General features: G+C 41.0%; 1 protein-coding gene across 2 annotated transcripts; it reads left to right on the plus strand.

The window, feature by feature from the left end:
• Window positions 1–27,673, plus strand: ccdc186 (coiled-coil domain-containing protein 186). Of its 2 annotated transcripts, none has more exons than XM_083994684.1 (16): window positions 1–114; window positions 1,472–2,464; window positions 2,840–2,966; window positions 4,314–4,442; window positions 7,418–7,630; window positions 7,930–8,049; window positions 8,811–8,915; window positions 9,673–9,771; window positions 11,163–11,249; window positions 11,339–11,481; window positions 12,999–13,254; window positions 13,389–13,578; window positions 14,887–14,985; window positions 15,239–15,467; window positions 21,745–21,964; window positions 24,687–27,673. In XM_083994684.1, the coding sequence occupies exons 2-16, from the start codon at window positions 1,491–1,493 to the stop codon at window positions 24,768–24,770; spliced, it is 3,075 nt and encodes a 1,024-aa protein (XP_083850810.1). In that variant the 5' UTR covers window positions 1–114; window positions 1,472–1,490; the 3' UTR covers window positions 24,771–27,673. The 2 variants fall into 2 exon arrangements, with proteins under 2 accessions (XP_083850810.1, XP_083850811.1); XM_083994685.1 differs by having other exon boundaries at window positions 14,887–14,967.
• Window positions 27,674–27,905: the final 232 nt, after the last annotated feature.

The following is a 27,905-nucleotide window of genomic DNA, read 5'->3' on the forward strand; positions in this document are numbered from 1 at the left end:
ATTTGTTGATGTGTCATATCAAAGTGACTTGTTGGGGGCTATCAGCTGGATACACTGCAAGACAGAAGTTTGGTTGTCTCTGCGGTGAACCACACCATGGAGGTTTCGCATATGGTGGGTAAAACAAACACAGACATCATTTTTCATTTAGCTTTGTTTGTCGTGTATCTTAGACGCTAGCGTTAGCATCGCTAGCTGAAGCGTTAGCGCCTCTCTTATCAACGTTAGCCTAGCTTGCCAAAGTAAAAGCAGCGGCTTCCTATTTTACTATTTTACTATTTTATCACCCTTTATTTAGATGTTATGCTGTGCTTTAGCCTTAAGGTGCTGTGTTTTAGCCTCAAAGATGCGTGTTTCTGGTGCTTTGGCGTGGCTAACCAAACAGCTAGCGTTAGCATTGGGGCTTAAATGAACCGAAATATCCTTAAAACAGCATTAAATACAAATGACACAGTCAGTAATTGGTTTGCCTGGACTCCTTGAGACTGTTTTTGTTGAGGCTGGCCATTGTTGCTGCGTTAATTCCTTCTAGTAGTGTTAAATTGTAAAACACCTGTCACAAGAGCATCATTACTGTTGCTCATATGCTATAATTGCTGAACAGGAAAAGCTGGATTATGTTGCTGGATGTAGCCACAGAACTTCCCTGTATTATAATAGGGTGATACCAACCACAAGGCTGCATGGTGTTCGTGTAAGACCTGAAAATAACAATAGATCCCTATCTGTGGGGAGGGTTATTGCTGGAGGGTTATTGCTGTAGTGGCTATGTAGAAGATGGTATTGGAGGAGAAAGGTACAAATGGGGCTGGGGGGATTTTTGATCAGGAAGCATAGTGTAACAGAAGAAGGAGTCTCAGCTGCTAGATATTGTCTGTAAGGACAATAACTCTGTATCAAAGATTACATTGCCTCCAGTTATTCTTAGACATCTTTGTAATTACAGTAATATCACTGTAAAGGCTGACAAAGCCAGAGAAATTATGTACAGTATAACATTTGAATGTTTGATAAACCAAGCCTGAGTGAATAACACATTTTGAAGACAGCAAAAGCAGAAGTGTCATTATCTCAAATACCTATCTTGTAGGTAGTTGTGTGACGTCCTGCACTACGTCACAGGTGTTGACAGAACCACACCTCCCAGTTTGTGACAAAGCAAACATGTGTGTCTGTTTGGCATGCCTTTGAGCTACCTCTTACTTTTAGTCACAGATACATTTGTAAATTACCACAGGCATGACATGAGGAAATACGAAGTTCACCGTCAAGACTTTTCCTGGCTCAAAACAAGGTTGAAATTCTGCCCAATAATGTGTGATATATATACATAGCACAGTGCTGCTGTATTAGTGGCATCCAGGACTGTCATGATTGTAATGTTTTAAAACCCAAGCAGTTTATCAGTCTTTTCTTCCCCTCATTTTCCATTTCCCCCCTCTCTGTCCCCTTCTTTGTTTCTTTCTGACAGATTTAACTAAGGGAGGACCATGGAACAGCCTGGTCCTGCTTCAGACACACACACAATGGAGGGATCAGAGGTGAAATCTGCATATGAGGGCTTTCCCCTTGAGGATCAGCTTCATAACAACACAGACAACGTTGAAAATGAGGAGCAGATATCTCACAAGGGGGCAGATGAGGCAAATGATGAAGCACTCTTTGAAAGTGAATTAATCGAGACTACAACAGATGTTGAGACAGACACAAAAACAGAGCCAGAAGCTCAAACATGCAGCCAGGAGCAGGTGTTTGGGAGTGAGATGGATGCTGACACCAGCTGTAATGACAGTACACTTTCCGTGGAAGGCGGGATTCCTTCATTTTCAAATGAGGCTGGTGGAGGTGTGGTAGCCCCCGGCTCCTCTTTAGATGATGTGGTTGAAAGCTCTCCTTCTGTTCTTGAAGGCCCAATCGAAACCTCATTGACTATTGATGAAGATCCTCATGCCACAACTCCAAACCACAGTGAGCAGCCATCGGTCTTGGTTACAAATTGTTCTACAGAACCATCACTTGCGGATGATAATGGTTCAGCTGAGAGTCCATCATCCGCTTCCGTCCATAGCACTTCCAAAAACTCCCCTACCGAGTCCACGAGCACCTCTGGGATCTCTAATGGCCCCTCGACCCCTGGCTCTGACACTGTCAGCTCCTCTCTTGCTTCTAGTCCTCAAACCAGTGCCAACATCTCAGCCCCCTCAAATCCCTCGTCGAGCCCGTTCGACACCGACTGCAGCCGCAAGCTCATCTCCCAGATCCAACGCTCGCTGTCGCAGGAGTCACTGCTGGATGAGCTGGAGTCAGAGCTTTTGGGTTGTCAGCTGCCCGAGGGAAACGGTGAAAGTGAGAGAAAAGGGAGCCCACCAGTTAATGGACTCCCAACAGACCAGCAGGACTGCATGGTGGTCTTTGAGAAGTGTGTGCAGTACAAGTATGCACAACAGGAGAAAGCTATTCAGAGGTAAAGTGCTATTTTGTAAGTTTAAAGTGATGCAGTCTGCTTTCAGCTTTGGTTTATAGTGCCATTGGTAAAATGCTTATCTTCTTTTGAAAGGGGGCGGTTTAACAAGAGATTAACCTACTTGCTAATTGCTATTTTTCTTTTTCATTCCCCTTACTTTAGATTTGACACACAAGAATGATTGTAATTTAAAGCCTTGGCAGTCTGCATTTCTTCAGTAATGAAAGTGGCATTTTAAATGACCCAGAATCCCTCATACATGTCCTTGCTCTTGCACCAATAACATCAGTCTAAATTCTTCAGTGCTCTGTGTGAACTTGACCTGGATTGGTATTGAGTGCCTGCATGTGTGTGTGCTACCTTTTGTGTATATAGGTTGCTTGAGGAGAACAAGAGACACCAGGAGCTGATCCTGGGTATCTGCTCAGAGAAGGACAACATGAGGGAGGAGCTGAAAAAGAGGACAGAGACTGAAAAGCAGCACATGGCCACCATTAAAAAGGTTAGTGCCATTCTCTGTTGTCTATTTATGTTAAATACGGTCATATGGTAGTGACTGTGCACAAATAATGTGATCTGTATCTGTCACTTAGTCCAAACAAGCATATTCTAAAATAATGGACTACGTTCATCATTGCAGGCACATGTCTGTTCAAGCTATTAACAGATTTTTGAAAACAATGGAAGCAAACAAGGACGTGCTCCACTGCAATGTTTTGTCTGACTTCCTGTCTGAGCTGGACATTGACCTCTGCTCATAATTGTACCTGCCATTTTGAATTACTTAATTGTTAGTGTACAGTGTAGTGGTAGTGCTCGTTACCACAGCCGTCTGATAAGAGGACTGATTTGCTTATTAGATTCTCAGTTCAGCACCATTTAAAAAATATGTGTTATTAAAATATTTCCTCATCTAAGATACAGAAACTGCTTGTGTAACATTGGTTTTAATGAGTTAGTTACATATGTTTAATGGTTGAATTATTCATTTTGGATAATGAATTTAAAATATTTACATTTTAAAGAGACTGGAGATACGCCAATGCTGAGTGTTGAACAGTCAGAGGATAAACCAGAGGATAAATGATGTGTGGCAGCACCAGTCGCACTGACACTCCAATTCAATTAAATCTGGGGTCTAGCCCTGTATAGCTGGCAATTAAGGAAGTCAAACAAAGCAACCTGGTGGGGAGAGGAAAAGGCCACAGAGTCCTTATTCAACAGACCACATGTGCATCAAAGGCTGTATCCATTTGTGTGAATCGTTCGTTTTCCAGTGCATTGTGTGTTTTTGTGTACGTTTGTCTCCTGCACTTTGATTTTAAAAAGCATATCATATACCAGGCTCTCCAAAACACAAGTGATCCAGCAACGCTGTTGCCACAGAAGGAACAATAATTCATTCATGCTGTCTTCGAGACAGCATTTGTTTGAGCATTGTGCGAGCCAAAGGGTGTAGGAGGGATTTCTATTATCTACGTTAATTGTATGCATAGCTCTACTGTATTTATTTCCCCCATCTTAGATTTAGACTTGATATATTAAATCTCTATTACTACTGATTCTTTTAAAATAAACAGTTTAAACCTAACTGTTAGATAAAAGGTCTTTTCTGTCCTTAGGGATTATTTAGGCCTATTTCAATAGACACATTTCTTCTTTTATGATAAGTGTTTGATTTTGAGCTGTAGAACAAACTTCCTTCTCCTTCCTGTGCTGTCTAAATTGATTTTTGCCTACAGCATTTTCTTTTCAGATGTCATACTGTGTAGCAGGTTTACCTGGGTGTGGTCCAAGGTTGGGTGCTGCCCTGCAAGTTGTTAACCCTGTATTTTCCCTGTTCCTGCAGTTGGAGGGCAGGTTGGATGAATTACTGAAAGAACTGAGGGAGTCGAGGGATAAGCTAATTCACCAGGACCAGGCAGCTAAGGCTGCCCTCCAGCAGATGCAGAAGGAGATGGCTTACCGGCTAGAACAGGTATAACAGGGACCTAAATACTCTGAGACGTCTTGATAAGCTGGTCACACAACATACATACACACAGCGGTTTGACCCTTTTTACATGTCTGGTCTTGTCCATTTTAAGTTGTAACAATGTTTTTTTTTTTTGCTTAACTAAGGCCAAGGATGACATTTGTCACACTAACCCACAGTGTTATTACTTACAAAACAATCAACACAGCCCTTTTTCCAGTTTTATAGATTACTTTACAGGCATCTGATTCAATAAATTGAAATTTTAGCAGTCTTACTCTTGTATCACCCTGTCCTTAGTAATTTATTAATGCAGTCATGAGCTCAGGCTGCAGCTTCTGTGGTCAGAGATATCCCACTGAGCCAACAGCTTGGCAGAGATGAATGAACAGCAGCAAACACCAGACAGTTAATGAAGACATTTCAAACCGCAATATAGCTTAATCATCCCCAACACACATAATGTCAATAAATTAGGGCTGTAAACTCCTAGTCGACTGGTCGATTTATTGGTCGATACGTTCTGGCTCGACCAAAATTCTGATTGGTCGATTATTTGGCGTGTTAATTTCATCAGGAGGACCGGGGCCTTTATTTACAAAATTGCCGTGGAGACCCGGCCTTTATTGGGGCAGGCTTTTATCTGAGGGGGACTTTTATTTCTAAATCCCTCCTCATTGTTCAGTAGCTCATCTTCATCTTCCTCACGTGTTGTTCTCCTTGCTGGGTTGTCGGACCTGGGTCAGCCCTGACGCACTGCCCGCAGGAGTGCAGCGCGCGTCCTTACAGGTCAGGTGCTTGGCTGGACGCACAGGGAGCTGCTTCTCCTGCTCTCTGTGCGCCAGTCAAATACGACTCCACACACACAGCTCTGTCTCTAGCTCTGTGTATGGATGTGTGTGTGTGTCTCGTGTGCAGACGCAACTGACAAATAGGCTATTTATAGACGGGCAGCAACAACTTAATTAATCAGCATTTAATTATTTTTATTTTGAAATTGACCGGATTCTCTCGCCTTTTCTGTGCCCAACTTCCTGTCTGAGCTTGACAACGGCGCTCACGGCTCGCGTGAAAAATAGAACAGACACTGAACTGAAGCGCTGCAGCGGCCGCCCCACAACCCGAGATGTGCGTCCGGTCAGAGAGGTTAACATGGGCGCTGATCATAAACTGCCTCCGCTCCAGGGCGCTGCGCTTCGGTTCCGCGGGCAGTGCGTCCAGGCCGTGTTGCGCTGTAGCACGTCACTCCCATTCAAGTCAAGCATATTCACAGCATGTGCTGCAGTCCATCTCCCGTCCCGACCGGGATCCGGACACGGAGCAGAGACCTGCAGCTGTCCCCTCTAGCAGAGGATGAGGCCAGATTCACTCCCGTCAGTCTTCACCCCCCACCAGTTTTTTTTTTTTTTTTTTTGGACTAGTTTTTTGACCCCCGATTGGTCGATTTTTTGTCATAATTTCAGGATTTCAGTCGACCAACAATTTCTTTGGTTGATTACAGCCCTACAATAAATGCATACAGTATATACTCTGCATACTGGAGGAAGTAGATTCTCAATACGTCATCTTTGTGTTGTGATAAATGTTATCATTAATTGGCACTTTTGGCTGCATTAATATCTGCCAAACTTGTGGCTGGCTGTCTGTTTTTTAGGATCTTGTCCATAAATTGATTAAATACCTATGCATCATTGTGCCACCACCAGAGATAAAGATGTTCTGTTTATCTTAAGATAAACAAAGTTGCTGAAGTTGCAATAGCTTAAACAATGGTTGCTCACAACAGCCCAAAATATTTTTTGGGGTACTCAACATCTTTGAAGAGGTTTGCATATAAAGTTAGCAGCTGAACAGTCAAAGTCCTGGCACACCAAACTTGTGTTACTGCAGATTGAATTACTTGATAAGCGAATAGTGCAGGAAAGCACATTTTTCATCCAATAGTTTAGTTAGACACCCGGTCGAGTACTTTCCTCTTGACAGTTTTGTCACACCTCACAATTTTTAATTTCACTGTTCAGTGAACTGCGTGAGGTAGATCTTGAACTCGGTCATCCATTTCTACACTGTCACATGTATCAGTCCTCCCCTGCGTTAAGATGGTGACCTAGTCCTAATCAGCTTTTGCCCCAGGGGTTTGAAACATTTTCTCATGTTGTTTAATACTGTAGCATCTCTATGCCACCTGAGGCTTTCTTTCATCTTATTTTTTTGCTTTATTTTCATCAAAAGTATTCATTTATATTTAAAGTAGACGCTGTGATATCTGCTGCACAAAAGCCGACGCAGCATCTGTGAAACGGTTTGTAAAGTTATTCCTGGGCAGATTGAACTCAGGAACATTAAACTGACCAACTGAGAAATGGCACATGAGCCTCTCGTTGGAATGAGGAATGAACACTCAGGTGTGAGACTTGTGGGAAAAGCAATGAAAGAATCAAATTCAGAGTGAACAGTCTGTGTCCCAGGTGTACTTGAGATTTTTCATACTTTTCTGACTTTTTTTATTAAAAAAAACAGTCAATTGAAAATAGTCTACAAATTAATAAATGAGAATAATAATAATTGTTGCCACAGTAGTAAGTATTGACATTTTAATATAGGTGCATCTTAGAATAACAGACTTTATTATTGCACTGACAGTGAAATGTGGCAGTTGGATTTGTGCTATCACTGCCAAGAGAAACCATGTCAGCGCTGTTTGTAAAGATGGATGGACTGACAATACAGTATGTCAGCAGTTCTAACTTTTCATCCAGCTGCTCATGTTTCATCACTCGTGCCACTCCAGGTTGAAGTTGTCAGCAGACTTGCCAGAGTAAACTATGCATCTTTTCCTCAGCAGTTTCCTTTTAAGGACTCCCAGGGAACTGTCACTCTCCTCTGGTCTTGTTTTCAGCCTGACAGTATAAACAGCTGAGTGGCTGAAGTGTGGGAAATGCTCTAAACCTGTCTTATCATATCAACAACTACCACAGGCAAACAAGAAGTGCGAGGAGGCACGTCAGGAGAAGGAGGCCATGGTGATGAAGTATGTGCGAGGAGAAAAAGAGGCCCTCGACCTCAGACGGGACAAAGAGGGTTTGGAGAAAAAGCTGAGGGAAGCCACCAAGGAAGTGGACCGCCAGGCGCTCAGAGGAAACCAGCTGGCTCAGGACAAAGGCCGACTACAGCAGCTGTATGATGCTAAGGTAAAACAAGTTTTGATGTATCTGCTTGAGCTTAATGCATTCATCAATTTAGAAATAGTATAAACATTATAAAGCTGTTCCACTCATTATTTTGTGCTTTGTTTATCATGTTCAGGCTTGCTTGTAGTCTTAATCATGCTGGTTAGTTTTGTTACATTAAATGGACGTCCTACTTGAAATATGTCCTCTCTGCACTGTATAAATATTCAGACACAAGCAAGGGGAAAACGTTTAGTCACGTTATACAAGTAACTCAGTCCTGTATTATTCCTGCTTCACTTAACCCCCTCTCCCCACAGGATGGTGAGGTTGGCAGGTTGACCCGAGAGGGGGAAAAGTTGAAGGAGGAGATCAACTCGCATCTTATCAAGGTCAAATGGGCCCAGAACAAACTGAAGAGTGAGGCGGACTCACACAAGGTAATGCAACTGTGGTAATTATCTCTCCAGCCTTGGCATTAGAATAGGAAATATTATTTTATTTAACATATCAGAAAAAACACCTGAACATGGGGTATTCAAATTTTAATCAAATGATATGCTAAATGCAAACAGCTTAACATTTACATGGCAAATACTGTATGCTGAATATGTGAAGTTGTTGCAGCTCCAGTTTACAGTGTATAACAAATGAATTTGTAACAACATACTTGTTACTGTACAGGTTAATGTAGATTTCCTTCATTCACCACCCCTGTTGTTTATCAAACATGTGCGCCTGTTTTATATTTCCAGGACACAAACAACATTCCCTTCAGTCATTTCATCTGCAGCCACCCCATGAAAAAAACATGATTAGATGGGCCTCTTGATTGAGGGGGGTGAAATGAAAAGAGGTGAAAATGGTACAGTAATGATCCTGCAAGGAAATCATCATTAGCACTTTAGCTATTTTTGAAAATTTCTATTACAAAATAATGGGTTTTATTTTCAAGCGCCTCCGAGCAAATGCACAACTATAAACAGATAGAAAGAAAGCAAAACGCCCGTAGTCGCTCAAGGCCACTGCAGCTGACTTTGTCTCTGTGGCTGTTTGTGTGGTTGATGTCTGTATAAATCACTCTGTCTGCACATGTGTATTTGCTTGTAAAAGAAGACAGTGGAGGCTTTGGTTGGAAGAGAAATGCCCTGTCTTTTAGATTTACACTTACAAAGCCATGCTTATGTTTCTGTGTGTGCAGGAAACTAAAGACAAACTGAGAGAGACCACATCTAAGCTGGCCCAGGCCAAAGAGGAGACCGAACAGATCCGCAAGAACTGCCAGGACATGATCCGAACATACCAGGTCTGTGATAGTTGTGACGTAGGAGTATCAGTTTGTTCATGACCAAGGATGTTAAGCAAAGAGAGAATATCTGTCTGGGTGTGGGGTTTTTGACTGAGTAAGGATATGGATTAATTTGTGTGCTAATCAGTATTTTTATTATTGGCTGCAATCAATTGGTTAACTCTCAACCAACTGGTCATAGATGATCAAAAATTAAATGTGAAGATACGGTTTAGTGTGCAAATTTAAATTTACATAAACACGATTGATGATGATCTGCTGCAGGAGAATGGCAGTTTTCATTTGTACCTTATGATGGTAGTAAAGAGCTGCCTATGTTTTCTCTCTGTGTGGTTCGAGTGTAGTTTCAGCTTCCGCTGTTTCATTGCTAGTGTGTCACAGAATATATAAACAACGCTGGCAGTGTGATTCGTTGGCAGCGTATAGTCACACAAGACATCCAGATAAAAACAACTCATTCCATTAAATTCCCCCCAAAACAAAGGCATATATCAAATCTTAGCAATATGTATTTTTATCCATATTAAAAAAGGAAATTATCCTGTAATATACACATTAAAGAGAGAGAAAATAAAAATTAACACCTGAGATCTTTATTCTGATCGTGAGTTGGTGCCTCATTGTTATTATCAAACTAGTCTTCTCCATATAACTCTGCTGTTCTCTCAGCCATTGAACTCTCCCCATCACCCAGCTATACGTACTTTACCTTATCTTTTTTTTTTAACAATCTTATAACCCCCACGTCTTCCAGGAATCAGAGGAGCTCAAGTCCAACGAGCTGGATGCTAAACTGAGAGAGACCAAAGGAGAGCTGGAGAAACACAGACAGGAGCAGACCGACCAACTAGAGGTGACGACCACTGTGCAAACATACAAACATGTCTAATTTCCACAATATGAAGCAAAGCAACAATACCATAACATGAGTAGTTTATATGCTTATTGTTTTCTATTTATTTTTATCTACTGTATGTGACAGTCCACCAGAAATACCCACTAAACTGTAATACACGTTTGTTCTCAATTCTGAATTACATATACATTCTGCTCTGCCAGGCCATTATTCAGCCTTTTATTGATGGCATTAATGCCAGCCTTTCTAGTAAAAATGTTTATTTTCAGCTGTGGTCATTAGTTTGAGAGGTGTAATTGTCTTAACTAGGGATGAGTAACGAATTGGCACATGGACTCTGCAGAAAGACACGCATGCACACAGGCACAGACATGGACTCACTCCAAACACAATGGCCTGTTTTTCTCTCTGACCCATTCTGAGGGGAACCTCGCTTTAAAAATAAGTGACCTAGAAATAATCAATATGATGCTGTGCATATTAACAACAACCCAGAAGACATCACCCATTTCCTGCCATCATTCCACAGTTTGGTTTATCTCTCCAAGGTGTTTATAAGCCATAAAATGTTATAATATTGTAATGAAATTTTTTAAGATGTAAGATGCTGAATTTACATCTGAATTTTGACAAATTTCTCTAACTGAGATTTCAATATCGTGACATACATTTTGTTGCAAATATATACACTCATACTATTGTGCCAGAACATCACTTTTGGCACATGTAAACCCTGCTGATGAGCTGATTAGTCCATGCCTTTGTTTACTTTAGTGTGTGTGTTTTGCTCGAGTAAAGATGCAGCTCGGTCATAAACATCACAGATCAACCAACTGAGTTTACATCACGACGCTGAAGGGATGAATTTAGGAAATGGATGGTGAATTTCGCAGGCATCTCCTTTACTGACTTGTTGTCCTGGATACCATGGGCTGCTAATAGCTTCTCGGAAAAGTTGACGAGCTCTAGTGCCATTAATGGTTTTGTTTAAAAACATGAGACGAAACATTATTAAGCTTTGCTTTCACACGCTTAATGAGTGCATGAGCAAAATAACTTTAATGAATGCAACACTCAGATTTCCAGGAAATGCATCTACAGTGAAATGATGCTACTGTAAGATTTTTCATTAAGAAGAAATGTGTTCCATTAAGTGTGACTGAGGTTTAAGTTGATGTGTAAAACCACTGAGTTGAACTGGCAATGGATATTAATTGTTTTTTTAATCATAATTTGAACTGGCAGACGGAAAACCTTTTTTAGTTTTAGGTCTGCTGCTTCTATAATCACGATTTAGAGATTAGAGACAGAAACAGCTTATAGTGGGCTCAAAGGAAAATGCATAATAATGGGTAAATATCTAATGTAGACCTCAATGCATTTGGCAGGTACACAGAGTGAAGGCCAAAGAGCTGGACGACCTGAAGAGGACTTACAAAGAAGGCATGGATGAGCTGGATACACTACGCACCAAGGTTTGTTATACAGATAAGTGCTTCACCATCCGTGTGTGAATGATATCAGCAGGCCTTCAGCTCAATAAGTGGTTGTTGTTGTTGTGTAGTTAAAGTGTTTGGAGGACGAGCGTCCACGCTGGGAGGACGAGCTGAACAAGTACAGGGAGATCATCAACAGGCAGAAAGCTGAGATCGGCCGGCAGAGAGAAAAGCTGGACGAGATCACGGCGCTCCAGGAGCAGCATGAACGGTACACACGCACACGCGCACACACTAATCATGTAGGAACAGTGCTTACAGTAAAAGCTAACTGAAGAGTAAAATCAATAGTACACACCATAGGACAGTACTGCATGTCCAAAAGCAGAAGGAAATGACTATGGGATCATTCATTTGCACAGTCATTTTTAAGTGTTGCCCCGTCACATCTTAGTTTTCTCATTTAGTGGTGCTGGGTTGTTTTTCTGCTGCAATAAGTAACACTTGTAATTTCCTAAAAAGAAAAGTGCTGCTGAGTACAGCTTCAATTTGCTGTAAATGTAAGCATTTACAAATAAAAATCTGTCACTGTAGTGTTACTGAATTTGATCATGCTCTAGCCATAAATTTCAGTGTCTTGAGTTTTCCACTGTTCCTAGAAAATCCTAGTCCAGAAACATTGTAGGCTCCAGGACTGAATCTAAAGACTGCCAGCACAGAAATATGGCAGGCAAACCAGTCCAGCTAACAAGCTCGATTACAACCACAGCAACACTTGATAACACTTAATCATTGTTGTTGCTTGTTGGTGTGTTGATAACAGAGGACTCAGTAGCCCCACTGCATTTTGGGAAAAGACAATATGACGTGGAAGCACTTATTTTCAAATGTCAGTGAGTTACTCAGATCAGCTAAAATATACATTGTGTGTTTTAAAGATATTCTTCCTGACATTTGAGGATGGTGTGGTGGTGGTTTCAATGCTTCTTTTATCACCATTCAGACAGAAGTGGGTTTAATACAACTGTGCAGGTTATGATGTAGTTCTTGTCCCCTTTTTTTATTAGTTTTTTTTCTCCAAAGTATCTTAACAGAGCGTTTAAAGATAGGCCAGGGATGGATATAGCACACGGGGCAGAAAGGGACTCAGGTCCCTCTGTGGGTTTGTGGCTCTGCTGGCCATGTGCAGATGACTTGACAGAGAAACTTCTCCACTTTTTGAAATGCTGCTTTCTGCGTCTGCCAGAGTGCCATAAGTAGGTGGCGCCGACCCAAATTGATTTATGCAAAAGCTTCTCAATTTTTTTTTTCTTTTTTCTTTTTTGTCCTGGCTTTCATTTTTAGCTGCAAAAAGTTTTTTTTTTTTTATCCTCCACAAGCACCAACGTTTTTAGTTATTGGCAAGAGCAAAATAAGTTTGTGCCATCACTTCTTTAGTCCATAAACAACATCACTGTCAGTGAAGACTGTGCCATTCATTGCAAGTAGTCCTTATGAATGTAGATAACAACAAGCTTATTGAATTTGTCACTGATTACATGCAACATCTGGGTTCAATTTAATATGTACTTGTGTTTCAAGCATTCCTGTCTTAAAATCAGCTGTTTGTAACTTATTGTTGTATTGTTTGTGTCAATGATGTGTTTACAAATGATATATTTATATAATATTAATATATCCTTAATAGTATGAATTTCGCACACAGGGAAGTTCTTAAGTGAATGTCTAATTAACATGAGCTGCTGTCTTGTCTTTATTAACATGTCAAATTTCTTTTTCTCCACACAGTGACGCACAGGAGATCACGTCTCTTCGGGAGGAAGTGGACGGCCAGACCAACCAGATGGCCGACCTCCAGCGTGATGTACAAGGCAGCAGGGAGCGTGAAGCTGAGTTACTGGGCTTCACCGAGAAGTTGAGCAGCAAGAACGCCCAGCTCCAGTCAGAGAGCAACGCACTACAGTCTCAGCTGGATCAGCTCACCAGCAGCTTCACCGAGCTCCAAGCAAAGCAGGAAGAGACCAGCAGGCTCCTGGATGACAAGGTTGGGGAATGACCGTGTTTGGATTTTGTTTTTTTGTACAAGCAGCCATTGTCACAACATCTTAGCGCTCTGTCAGTGCTGTTGATGCATTATTGATCTCATTTCTTTCTCATTTCTCTCCACTAATCGTGCAGTCACGGCAGCTGAAGCAGGAAGAGGTGCTGAGGCAGCAGGAGGTGCAGGGCTTGCAGGAGGCGCGTACAGCACTGCAGGCAGAGGTGGCACAACTGAAAACCAGAGTTGAAGAGCTAAGAGACGAGCTGGTGACACAAAAAAGGAAACAAGCTGCCAACATCAAGGACCTGACAAAACAACTAACACAAGGTCCGGAAACCATCAGATATTCATGCTGCTCCATTATGGTCCAGAACCATGTAGACAAGGGAGGAGGTAGCAAAATCTTTAGCCTTTATGGAAGATATCTATCAATAAACATGGGTTATTGATTTCTATAATACGTCTGTACAGTACAGGTAGAAATCCATTGTAAATTGAAGAGAGTATATACAGTACAATGGTGTGTTTGATACATCCAAGGAGAAGTAATTTTTACAAACAAATACAAAGTGAAAGTGCGTGCTATTAAGAGACATCAAAGCCTTTATCCAGGGTCAGCACATTATGAAAGTGATGCTACCTGTACCTTATAGTAAGTGAACATATTGGTATTGGTCTAGATTTATCATTCGGCGTGTTTTTTTAGGAAAGCAGCTGATTTGTAAAAAATATTATGACAGGATTACTATAAAAAGTATTTTATTTCAGCTGTGAGGTTCGAGGTAAGACATAAAGACATAATATGTCATAAGTACACTCAGGATGAAACGTCAGACTACACGAGCAGCTTGAGAGGGGAATGTTCAGGTGATAAGAAACAAGAAAGATGGGTGTGTTCAGATAGGCGCCAGTGTTTCTTTCATGCTGAGCTTGGATTATACCATGTATAGTGAGCCACACTCCCCTGCTTTGTTCTGTGGACACACCTCTGGAAAGCATGAAGTTCAGTGCTATCATCATGTATGCAGAAGACCGCCTGTGATCATTCATCAGTTTTGTACTTAAACTTTATGACTACATTGAAGTCATTTTCAGGCCTTTTGTTTATGCACGGTTGCAAGGTTTGCTGAGCAATCAGTCTTCTTCAAAAGCAACACCACATTTATTCAGGTAGACACCTTCACAGAGGGAAACTCACAGACTTCAGTTGAGCAGTGATGCTTGGCTTTGACTTTCACTGTGTCTTCTTGAGGGCTTCTGCCTTGTTTGAAAAACTTCTATAGTGAAGCAAAAATTAACTGTGCATGAAATTTTCAAAGTCAGAATCTCTGTTTTGCTTTTTGCTCAATCAAGGCTTGTTTTGATATGAGTTTATGATAAATGAGTAAGAGATACAATATAAATTGAGTCCTCTGACATTTCAATAATAAGTCTGTTTAACAATTGAAGACATTTCCTCATTTCAGTCTTTTACAGCTTATTGTACTAAAGAAAAGGATTTTTTTTTTTTTTAATTTGAATTTGCCGAATTCAGCTAATGATATAAGTGATTCAAATTTCTACGTCACACAGATTTTTTGGTATCAGTGTGTTCTTTTGCCAGTTGATAGATCTTTATTTGTTCTTCTTCTGCAGCCCGTAAGAGGCTGGAGCAGGTTGAGAATGGAGGCTGTGACCGGGATGCCAGCAGTATGGGCAGTCGCTCTAGCTCCTCAGGTACTACTCCAGGATTTGGTTAGTATTTGACACATACTGTAGTAATGTCATTAAAAAGGGTGTGGTTGGTGTATTGGTTGGTGGGATGAATCTAAATCTAGAAAGAAGGTAGTGTTCATTTACTTAATTCAACATAATGGGAGAGGGTAAAAGAATACAAATTATATCTTGTGGAAATTTCACATAAAGGCCACAGTTAGTTGTGACAAGACCTAAAATAAGCAGTTTTCTCTGTTATTAATCTCTGTCTCTATCCGCCTTCATTTCCCAGGCTCCTTGAACGCACGTCACGGTGGGAGCAGTGGCGTTGAAGAGCGGTCGCCGGAAAGCATGTCAGGTCCTTCAGTCGTGGTCGTGGACAGCTTCCCAGAGGTGGACAAGGCTGTGCTCGTGGAGCGCATTGTCCGTCTGCAAAAGGCCCTGGCTCGCAAGCAGGAAAAAATTGAGTTCATGGAAGATCACATCAAGCAACTGGTGGAAGAGATCCGAAAAAAGACCAAGTGAGTGGCACGGGCCAAAGCACAGAGAGCAGGGAAAGAGAGGTGGTGGGAACCTGTTTTTTTTTTTTCTTTTTTCTTTTTTCTTTTTTACGGTAGTTTAACCATAGAGCACAAAGTGTTTGGATTTTGTGGTGCAGTGGGTGGTGGGATGTACTCAAGCAACACGACAGCACTTCCAATGCAAATACTAGAAAACCTCACAAACCTGAAACGTCTGCTACAGTGTTTCCCCATCTTAAACCTCCAGCAGTTTTAATGCAACAGTAGATCAGTAAGAATCTCAGTACTTGTGTAGCACATTCACAAGAACAAGCCACAACCAGCAGCCACTAAGAATGAACTAATGAGAAAATCCTCTGGGGCACACTCGGGATGCTCCACTACTACTCCAGTACTCTTACACAGGTCAAGTACTAACTACAGTAAGTGCTTCATATCCAGGTACCTTTAAACATCCTGTGGGCTCTCATGTGTCATCAGGAGTCACTCCAGTGTAGAATAGGAGTGCGAGCAATTTCCTGCAGCTGTGTGAAGGTGTGGAAGGGAAAAAAATGTAACAACAACAATTACTTGATGCAAAGTGTATATTTTCTTAGCTGCATGTGTTAAACAGCTCTTGGCACTGGCAAGAACTGTGTCGCGGATAAAGTGGAACATTTTCTTTATATTTCAGCACATATTGAAGGACACTATACCTCAGTCCTGGTTGTATATGGGACACCCGCTGACCTTGACAGGCAGTATACGCTTAAGCACAGAGTTTATGGCTCCCTACCTCCTTCTCTGTCTCATCTTTAGATTCCAACTCATGCAAGCGTTGCACTTCTGATTCGTGACAAACTTCATGTGGAGCTATTTATAGTCGAGTCAATGGGATGGGGGGGGCAACGCCTCCGTATGGATCCTTAATGATAATCCATCCATATTCATGGGTATCACCTAAACTAAAGAGACAGTGTGAAGGACGTTTTGTGCTATCTTAATCACAACACCACTTCATGTATAGTTTAGGCCTTGAAGTGGATCGCGGACCAATGCCAAGATAAAACAGGGTGTGAATATGAATTTTTTTACATTATATAATCTCACATGAATAAAATGAATGAAATCTTGTTCATTGATCAGTAAAGATCACTCCATTCAGTTCATTAAAGTTTTTGCACCACACCGGCTCTCATACCGTTTGCCAGTGGTTATGAACAGTGCTCAGAGACATCGAGCCATCTGAGTTGATTCTACTTGGATCGTCTCTTTTTTTCTTCTTCTCATTTGTTTCCCAGCTGTACACTTGGATTGAATCCATTAGCCTCAACCTAAATTCAAGAGTTAAAATTGAGGACGAATCCCACGGTTGCCAGTCTAAATTTAGCTCTGTAAAATCTCAGCTAAGCGGGGGGTGTTACGCTACCCAGGATGTCGATGTGAGATGTGAATTTGTCCTTTTTGCCTTTCTGTCCCTATCCCTCCAGGACAGCCTGGTGAACACTGGCGAGATACTGTGAGCCTGAAGCAGGTGATGAATAAAGAGACGGAGATATAGAAGCAGAAGCTTAGTGGGTCTCTGACAAAGGACAGTTAATGGGGGAAATTCAGTAGGCTAAGTTTTGATTACCGTTAGCACATTCACACCCCTCTCTTATACGACGGCAGTGTTTTGAATTTTTAGCTCATGGACTTATAACGATCGCATAGATTTAATACTCTAATACTTTAGTACTTTAATATATTGTGTAGTATAAGTATATGGAGTTGAAAATTGGGAGGAGCGTTTATGGGTACTGCTGGTCCTGGAAGCAAAAGTCCCAGACAGTTGGATCACCTCTACAGCTTGAATCATCATTGAGCAATTGCACTGGAAAAATCTAATTATATCAGTGAGGTTAAAGCTTGTGTACATAAAAGCATAGGATGAGGAATTGGACTAAACATCCCATTTGAAAGCTTAAAAGGGTTAAGCTAACCGTCAATGCAGCGCTAACCAAGATGTTAACCTACAGAATATGCTGTTTAGCAAACTGACACAATCTGCAGTTCAAGAACTTGCTGCAGCTCTCATCCATTCACAACTCTGACCAGCCTGTTCTCTTTTGCAACATCAGCGGACAATTAAGGGTGTTGCAGGATTTAGTTTAGCACTGGGCTATTCCAAACTAATGGAAATGGCACAGCTTCCAGCCACATTATAAACCTGCAGGGTTGTAACATTACTCAGGAGAGTCTGCGTCGTGTGGCATTTAGGATTTAAAAAGGCATTTTAATGCATATTTGCAATGGGGAAATATATTTCCAGAGTCAGCAGCTCCTCCCAGTTCACAATGTTATTGCTACATAATTAGTTTTATTTATTTATTTTCCCCTCACCTGTCGTGCAACAATTCATTCCCATTCACTACACTTCATCAGTTAATCATCACAGTGAACATCATCACCTCTTTTTTGTTTGTATTTCATATATTATGTTCCCAGAGTGCTGCTGCGAAGTCAAACATGGGTCATTGGCTGCAGTGTTCAAACAGTGTATGTGATTTGAAGGAAATGAGCTAAAAAAAAAAAACTGCTGAATTGCAGCATCATCCTTCAAGGGCAATGATGTCTGTCCTTCAGCCCCCACACCTGGTTATTATGACTATTAAGTCTAAATGGTCCATTCATGTGACTTGAATTAAAATGATGATGGAAAAGCAGATGAGAACAAAGAACAAAGCAGGAGGCGTGTGCTCCTGTGTAGGAGGTGTAGGAGGCCGTTTATCTGGAGAGCATCCTTTTCACTCCGTTAAGGGTGTGATCAATACAAACTGCAAATCAAAGCGATGTAAAATCTGTTGCAGGCGGCCGAGGATCCACACCTGCTGAATGTGTTAAGATATATTATAATGGATCCTTTTTTAGGTCATGTGGACTTTTTGCCCCCCTACCTCTCATGCCTGTTCATTTTTTGCTTTATTTTTAGTTGGTCGGTAAGCCAGTGCCTGTGATGTTTTGTGAACAGTGCAGAAGATTTGTTCAGATTCACGTAGATCTGAATATGAGTATCTACATTCATCAAGCATGTGCATTTGTACATGTTGTGACCAAAAAATCTCCATTAGTTGTCTTTAAATTTATCATCATCAACCTTTATTTAACCAGGCAAAAAAATTGCTAAGACAAATGTCTTATTTAAGCAATGGCCTGGTGACTTTAGCCTGTGTGGTACAGATAAAACCTGGCTTTCACACTACATCTTTATCTCTGCATCCTCTCTCCCTGTCTTGCAACTTTTTGGGCTCAAGGTTTGAGAGCCAGTCTTTGTATTGAGAGCTGTGCTGCAGCCAGAATTGCCACCCTCACTTCATGCATGCTTGACTTGCAGCCCTCATTGCTCACTCTCGGTCAGCTGGAAAGTAAGGACACGTTCACTCCCAAATCCAAGAGCAAAAGTCGTTGTCTTGCTTACTTCCCTGCCCTCTCCGCCGACCCGTGCATGCCATTCAGCACACATTGTGGCCACATCTTTAATTTCTGTCACTTTTTTGTTTTTACTAAACACTGTCGTGATGGAAGTGGGGTCCAAATATGGACCCTTGCAAGTCTAGTCAGAGGTAAGTCTCATTTTATGTCTGTGTGAGCCCAGGTGTTAATGTGTGTGTATGTGTGGGGATGGGAATGATTTATGATGACTGCTTCTTTGTAGTGCTGACATAGCTTCAGTTTTTTTGCACCATAGGCTTATTTGCTTTGTTAGTTTTGGAATACGTGCATTGCACTGTGCAGTTTTAGATTCATGTAGTGCATAGATATTGTGTTGACTTCTGTGAAAGACAGAACAGACTGCAAATGAGAACCAATACTGAGTACGAGAAGAACTTCTCTAAAAAACACAAAATGATTTCTGATTAAGTCATCATCAAAGAGGTCATCTAATTCCTCATTGAAAGTAAAATGATGATAATCGCTCTGCATTTTAAGGTGATTTGAGACCCAGGTGTCCCAACCTCACCACAACAACAACTTTATCTATTTATCTTGGCATTGACCACTTCATGTATGGTACAAGATGAAATGTCTTAAACAGAAGTCACTGGCATGTTTTTAACCTCTCAAAGATTTCTGTCACAACATGCTCATTTGAATTAACAGGAATATTTGAACAGCAGTCTCCTTTATCGTCACTTTGTCCCCAGTAAAAGACTGTCCCATATAAAATCTTTGTACTTAATATTTTAAGAGACCGCCTGAAAGTCAGTGTAATTGTCTAGATTGGACCCTTAAAGTTATTGATTCTTTGTCTCACAAAGTTGCACAGTGGAGCTCTGTTTTTTGCACATAAAGATTCATGACCAGAGTGCAGCACAGAAAGGATGTAGCACGCTAATTGTTTATCCATTTATTTTCATTTGTGGTATTTATGGTATTTATTCCTGGTCTGGTTTTAAGTATCTTTTTTCCATGATTGATAACTAGATCATGATGCACAGTAGTAGCAGTAGTAGTTTATGTTTTTGTGGTAGAATTTTCAGAATTAGATGTTCGCCTCCAGAGAACCTTCTAGGGATTCTGACTCTGTTTAAATAAACTCATTTTTATTGTGAGAAAATATTTCTGCAGAGTCTCACTGAATGGTCAGGAACGTCCCTTTGCACAGAGCTCATCCTGCTTCAAAAAACCCTCAGACACACATTGAATCTGGACTGAACAGTGAACCGTATGGACCTGAATGTTGTCTGCGTTTCATAATAGTGCTTCAGGTATATGGCTGCTGGGTAGAGAGCAGGGTTAGTATTGATTAGTCGCCCATCTTAAGAGGTTGTTGACCTTCTCTGTAGGTCGCTCCACAATGCTCTTCACCTACACACATACACACACTCCATATCTTAAGAGAAGATTAAGAATACAGATGCATTTGCAAAGCCTTTCTAGTTTCGACCCTCTTCATGTCTCATTTATCTTTAGTCCATGCAGTAGAGAATGTGGAGAAGAAATGTTTATGAATGAGTTTCAAACACTTAATAACCTTAACCATCTCCTTTTGCATGTAATAGTGCGTTGTATTGTTTTCTCCTTCTCTTGCATATTAAGAGACAGATAGTGACGTGGGAGGCAGTAATGGATTTGAATCACAATGACAGCTCTCTGTTTTACCCTAGTCAGTGTTTTCTAAGCTGCGCTGGGAAAATTGGACGACAGGAAATGCTGAACTTATGAATAATCTTCTCTCCAGCTCTTTGACGCAAATGTAGTTTAACCTGGACACCTTACTGTTTTTGAAATGAGAATAATGACCATGAAGATTTATGTCCCTTTCACACACTCATTAATTGCGTCATTCACCTTGGAGTTCCCACTTAATGTCATGACATGAATTTCCTTAAAAAACAAACTTCTATTAAATTCATGGGATGTTGCATAATCTTATTGATTTACTCCTATATCTGAGTTATTGGATTTTGCCCCCCGACCTAAATTTTACTGTTTTTGTGATACCTTGTATGTCTATTCCAAACCTCACCAATTGTTTTTTTTTTTAATTTTCTGCTCAAACTGATAAATATAAATATTTTTTACCCATAAAAATATGGATTAATCAGACTCATTTCAAAAATGAACGTCTTTTCACTTTCTTGCAACCAGTGTAGTATTACAGTACAGTCCTATCACATCTGGAAGTTATTTGATATATTTTCCCAGGGATTATTTTTATTTCCTTGAATCTTTTTTTTATGGGAGACTTATATTCACTGTAGACAAAGATTCAAAGCTATAATTAGCAACCTCTGTGGCACTCTGCTGTCTATGCAGGACCAAATATCTTCGAGATGCATGGACAAACTTTCAAAAATTCATAACAAAAAATGCATTTTGCAAGGTTCCATGAATTTAATAGAAATTTAAATGGATTCTTTTTACCCAAGAAAATCCATGGCATGAACTGGGGTGGTTGGCATGAAATGACCCAACTGAATCCTGGCTGCCCATTCTAATACCACTGTTTTCATTTCCTTCTTTGACTGGTAACACAGTAATAATCTCTCTAGCTATGACTGGATATACCCTGTGCCCATGAGTTCAATAAGGCATCCCACTGGAATTACTATTCTGGTACCGTCCTTTGCTGTTGCTGCTGGGAACAGTTTTATTGCTCTGTAGGAGCTCTTCATGCTCCCACCTGTAAATCCCTCTTTCTCAATTTTCTTTGCTCAACAGTCTCCAGCCGATACTACGCGTTCACTCCGCGTCCCCTCCTTTTTTATTTTGGAGAACACAGTTTTTAATCATCTCTTCCTTTTCCTCCCCACAGAATTATCCAGAGCTATGTGCTAAGAGAGGAGACAGGGGCCCTCTCATCGGAGGCGTCCGACATTAACAAGGCCCACCTGAGCCGGCGGGGGGGCATTATGGCCTCGCTTTACACCTCCCACCCAGCGGACAGCGGGCTGACCCTGGATCTGTCGCTGGAGATCAACAGGAAGCTGCAGGCTGTGTTGGAGGACACACTGCTGAAGAACATTACTCTGAAGGTAAGCCTCCCCCTGCAGGAAAACTGTCCCTCACGCACTGATGATACTGATGATGTGTGCAGTTCCCTGCAAAACACTGTAATTTGCAGCGGGTGCATAATTGTTTAAGCTTTGATGACCTGAGTGGATAATTAATTGGTGGTGACTGTGCTGTGCTCCACCTTTGGGCTACACAGCCTGATGCAGCTCGACTATCAAAGTGTCCGGACACTGACATCACCATAAGGGAAAAAAACAAAAAAACACTTTCAGTCAAATCTGCTGGTGTGTGTTGTTCTGAGGTCACAGCCTGATATGATATTGCACACGTAAATTAGAAGTGCAATGCACAGCAGTACTTATAATTTATGCCTGCTGTCAGTACAACACTTTCTTTGCTCTCATTGCATAGTGTGTGAGTGTGGGTTTACATATGTTCTACCTTCACGTGTTTTGTTCAAGAACTTCCATCTAGCTTTTTGTACATGCATCTAAAATGTTGTGTAATATTGTATTTAATGACATGTTAGTGTCCCTCTGCATACATTAGCCAAGGACACCTAGCAATTAGGTATTTTTTTCTATTCTGCGAACTTTATGCTCATTTCCTTTTAAGTCCTCACACCTGCAGCGGCCCAGGAGAGCGCAGCATCCCCGGGTGCCTCCACTGTAGCACTTTCACACAGACTGCAAACTATTCGTGCAGAATACTGATGAAGAACCTCTTTCAGTTCTTACGTCCTTCATGGTAATGATGCTCAGGTATCAAAGACCAGCGTACTCCTTCCTGCAGAAGCAGCTGTTAATCTTCCCTTCAAAGTCATTTATACTAGAAAGCTATACTTTATACTTCATGCTGCTGGGGGTATCCACTATTCGACTTTCACCTGATCTTACCCAGAGATTTGACAGCAGAAAGTGAGAGTAATATTGTCACTTGAACAGTTTTACATGAACGACAACCGTGCGCAAGCAATGTGACGTTGTAGGTGTGGATAAAAGAGTGAAATCAGGACGCAGGAGATGTCAGACCATACTCTACCTTTTGCTGACTGAGCTTCGTCTGACATTTGGGTTGTATCTCTCAAATCTTTAAAGTCACCCACGTAATGTAACCTTTAGTTTCATCTGACAGACTGACAGTCCTGTCAGGACAGTGTGCACGTCAGGTTGTCTGTCAACCATCTCCGTTTTGACAGAGATGACATGTTTGGAATTTGTGGTCTAATTCAGAACCTGAATTATTGATGCTGCTGCTAAGTAAGGAAACGGTGACCCCGCTGTAATGGAGTTGTGTGTTTTTCTTCCTTACTAGTCCATAATCTGGATAGTGAGTATAAGCCTGTGTTCACAGTGTGTATCCACACTCCTCCCGTGTGTTTGGGTACTGTAAGCTTTGCCCAGCTTCTCTACCTTAGGGCCTGTTAGGTGATTTAATTAAATTACATTTTTCTGATGTGTTGGTATTAAAGGAATGAATGTGTTCCACCTCTCAGCTCTCAGTTTACAGCAGCAGCACGTCTTGAGGTGATTTCTCCTAGTGGTTCGCTGTAACGTAAGAAAGTGAAGCACAATTAATTTCCACTCATGTACATTTCCCACATTTATCTTGTAAACATTTACTCCTATGTTTCATTCGTCCCACTTTGCCCTTTGTATTTATATTGGTACGTTTGCCTTTGATTTACTTATATTTACATATATTTTATTGCTGCATGGGAAGCTGTTGTCTCAGTTTGACTTTGATGGATGTAACCAGTTGTAGTAGAAGAGAATCAGCACAGAGCAAAGTTTTCCTTGCCTCCTGTGGGAAATATCTGCCTCATCTGCTAAACTCTCCACCATGACCACTGTCAAGATGCTAATTTTGTCTTTCTGCCAGTTTGTGCTGGATGCAGCAGATTCATCAGAGTGTTGTCAATGGAAAAAGTGAATTCTGAGTGAGAGTGACCATAATATAATAATGAGCTGAGTAACACTATGTTGATTTGTCACTACAAGAATCTCTCTCTTATTACAGTGGTTGGATTTGTTGTTGATTTAAAATGTATTGATTTGCACAGCAATTGATGAAGGGAATATCAAGTTGTGTTGTGTATATAGCTTATTGATTTCTTGCTGGTCCATTTGATTTTATATAGATTAGTCTAATTTCCTCCTTTGGTTTGATTACGTAGTGAAAAACTAATTATACCAAAGGCTTAACCTATCTTCCCCAATTATTTCTGTCCAAAACATGTCTCATGTCACGATGGCTGCATGCTGAAATTGTCAAACGTGTGTGAATGTCTATGGCCGGTACGTGTGGAATAATGTAGTCAGTGTGCAATCATGTAACCATGCTCAGTCTGGGTAAAGTAATCATCTAGTCTGAGCGTGTGTACATGTTTTATAACTCAACCAATCATGTCCAATCCTCCTGCAATCATGTACATCTACTTATTTTGTTATCTATCGGTCCTCTGTTTTTATGGACTTTCTATGTCAGATGTTTTATTGTTTGGGGACTACGGATAAAATTTAGCAGCAGTACACTGAGTACTCATGTACTCAGTATTCATCAATATGCACTGTCCTGTTTTAATAAACGAATAAATAAATAAACACAACCTCAACCTTCATTAATATCAAAATATAGCAGGGTAAACACAAAAGAAAGACAATGCAGAGCTCTTTCTAGATTATTTCTTTGTAGAAATATATTTAAAAAAAGCAGTCTAAAAGATTTTACTCTCTTCAACAGGAGAATCTCCAGACACTTGGGGCCGAGATCGAGAGGCTCATAAAGCAGCAGAGAGATCCTGAGGATGGAGTGAGGAGGAAGTGACATGGCCACATCATGAAATCTGAGACACCCCCCCCCCCCCCCCCCCCCCCCCATTCTCCCAACGTATGAAGGAGCATATTGAATGTTGTAAGTGCCAGTAGCACCTCAGGATGTGAGGACCTTGGTTTCTGTCCATGTTGTGGAACATGTCTGAACTTACTTGAACTTGTCACTAGTCCATCTGCGTTGTTCCACCTCCATCGGCTCCTTCAACTCAACAAATCTTCCTTGGGTCATTGTCCGTGTCCCCTGGAGCCTTTGCCAACATATAAATTCGTCAGGCCAGTTTCTTCAGGCTTGACGCCTATTGACTGCCTTGTAAACAAAATTTACTGAAGATGCCATAATTATGAATGTATAGCAAAAATCTAGCTAGGAAATGATGGCAAAACACACACAGATTAAAAGAACCAAGTCTTCTGGTGAATTTGTCCCTATCATACAGCTCTGCTGACAGTAAGTAAACTGAGATCAGATGATCATCGCCCAAGCATGCGCTCTTTACTTGTCTCCTGATGTCCGTCTGCCAATAAGCCGAATGTATTTCTGAGAGGCTGCTTCTTCAGCTGTCCAGCAAAGCACTCCGTATGTGAAGAAAAAGGATCAGTCCAGGATTGCGGGGACCTTGTGTGCCACCATTTTTCATTGTTTTCTGCTCCGCGCAGCACTTCCGACCAGGTTGGTGAGGCTGGGTGCCTCATGTCAGCAGACCCACTCATGTGTGCGACACCGGTGCTAGACTTAACGCAGACTGTCTCCCTGCAGTGTTTCATGCCGCCAAAAGCACTATGCCATCCGTGTGGAAGACTCTGTTTCTTGAGCTGCGTAAAAATTTGAAGAAAAATCTATGACAAATATACTATCACCTTTAAAGGTTTAAATGTAGAACTTTTTTGAATGTGATTTTTGTTGGTTTATTTTAATTTATTCTCATTTTTGCTGGCTTAAATTTGAATTTGTATTTTTATTTCCATATGTCTGATTTAGTTTTTTATTTTTTATTATAACCTTAGATAGCTTTATTTTAGACTTTTCCGTCTTTGCTCTTAATTTAAAAAAATGGACACCTTGAACATTTCTTTTGCCCCCCTCTCTCACTGTAATCTGAATGTTCCTGTTGCAGGCGTCATTAGTACCAACTGGCAACAACTGCTCTTTATCAGACACAAGCATCTTAAGATGTTTTTGTTTCAGCCTCTCATGTGGTTAGTTAGCATCATTAGCATTCCTGATCTCAAACAGCAGCCACAGACGTGCGACTGGTAGAAACTTTCCTGTGCAACATGTGCATGATATGATCTGGTGAGGGGGGGGGGGACTAAAATGTGAAGGTACTCCTCTTTATTTTTCTTTGTAGTGTCGCTGAGTTTGTCGAAGGAAATCTAAGGAATCAGAGGGAGCGCAGGAGATCTGTAGCTGTAGCTCAGGAAAGATTATGGAACCTGCAGAATTCTAACCAGGGACAAAGTGCAATGCTGTTCCTTTCTATGATTTTTTTTGTGTGCGCCTGTGTGCTGTTCTGAATGTGTTGCGTGCCAGTTTACTGTTTGTGTATTTTTATGGTTGTGTATGTGTAACATGAATATTTAAGTGTCCAAATTGTGTGAGTGTGTGTGCATGCATGTATGTGTGTGTGTGCCTTAAACCTCTCAAGCTTTTGTGTTTACACCTTGTGTACATACTTTAGCTATCGGGGCTTATAGGCTTTTACCAGATTGTCCATGAAGTTTGTTTCTTGCAGAAGGATAAAGCACCATTTGCATTTCGAGCTGGTGTCTATCAGCCACACCAACACGCTCCTGCAGCTTAGTACCGCAGCTACACATAATAATGCTTCTGTCACTCATTCACAGCTGTTTAGTCTATATACAAACACACACAGGTTGAAGGGCATATACCAGGCAAGCTCCATCCAACAATGCTAAAGTTTCTTTCGTCCTCATTTGATCTTATGGCAGAGGCTGACACCTTCATTTTTTTTCTCACAGCCAACCAGAAAACAGGTTTTTTTGTGCCATGGATGTTTATAGGCTAAACTCCTCCTAGTACAGCCTGAGGCTTCGCTGGACTGGCCCCACTATGTAGAGATGTAAGTTTCCAGGATGGAGGTCACAGAGTCCTTAAAGCCTCCCTGCTGCTGCAGTAGCTGCTCGCTGATTGATGTAGTCTTATTGAAGCCAAGCTGATGTCTCAATGTTAGGCTGTTATCTCAGACAAACCCTGAGATAATGGCTTGATTCTCCTTAATGTTGAAATGTAGTCACTTTTTTAAACTCTTAATCCAACACTGGCTCAATAAGGTTGCATTGCATTTATGTTTCTTTGCCTATCAAGTCATCGTTATGTGCATCTTAACTAATGTGACTGTGAGCTGCTGAGAAGGTTGAAATCGTAGCATTTTTTTGTTTATTTGTTTCTTTTTGCACAGTCTGTTTTCTGGTGCAGAAGTAAAATAACAACCTATGCAAAATAGTCGCATGGGATTTCCCTAATGAATGCCTCCTAATTCTCTGAGGCACGCTAATACGCCTCATCTGATTTGGTCACCTGTAACAATCGCGTTGATCCGAGATGTGATACATTTCCGCAGCCTTGAAACGAAGCCATGCTGCAGCCTCACGTGGATGAACGAACAGAACCTCGTGTTTCACTATATGGATATGAAGAAATGGTGTTCAGTGTGTATGTGTGTGTTTGAAAAGTGACATGAAGTGAGAAATTTGTAATTTTTCTGTTTCCTTCTTGCTGTGCAATGAATCCTCCCCTCGCTCTGTTTTGTGGAATATTCAAACTGTGATTATAATATACATTTGTAGATATGTCATTCTGTAAAATTATGATGAGATGTTTTTAAAAACACTGATTCTGGGTTATGTTTGTATATATATGGTGATCCCAGGGAATAAAAGGAGATTAGTCTTAACTTTCTCTTGAACGTTCCACAGCCTTCTCGTCTGTATTTTTTATTTATTTTTTTGTTGACACTAACATCTGGTTGTTTCTGTTTTTCACCTACACTGGAATGATAATTCAGGAAACAGGACAGTGGTGCACAGAGATGACCTCTCGCACACTGACTCTTGTCAGATGCAGCTTTAGGTCCCACTTAAAAAGCAGCCAGGTCAGCATTGCTTG

The sequence above is a fragment of the Trachurus trachurus genome (genome assembly GCF_905171665.1).
Source record: "Trachurus trachurus genome assembly, chromosome: 19".
NCBI lineage: Eukaryota > Metazoa > Chordata > Actinopteri > Carangiformes > Carangidae > Trachurus > Trachurus trachurus.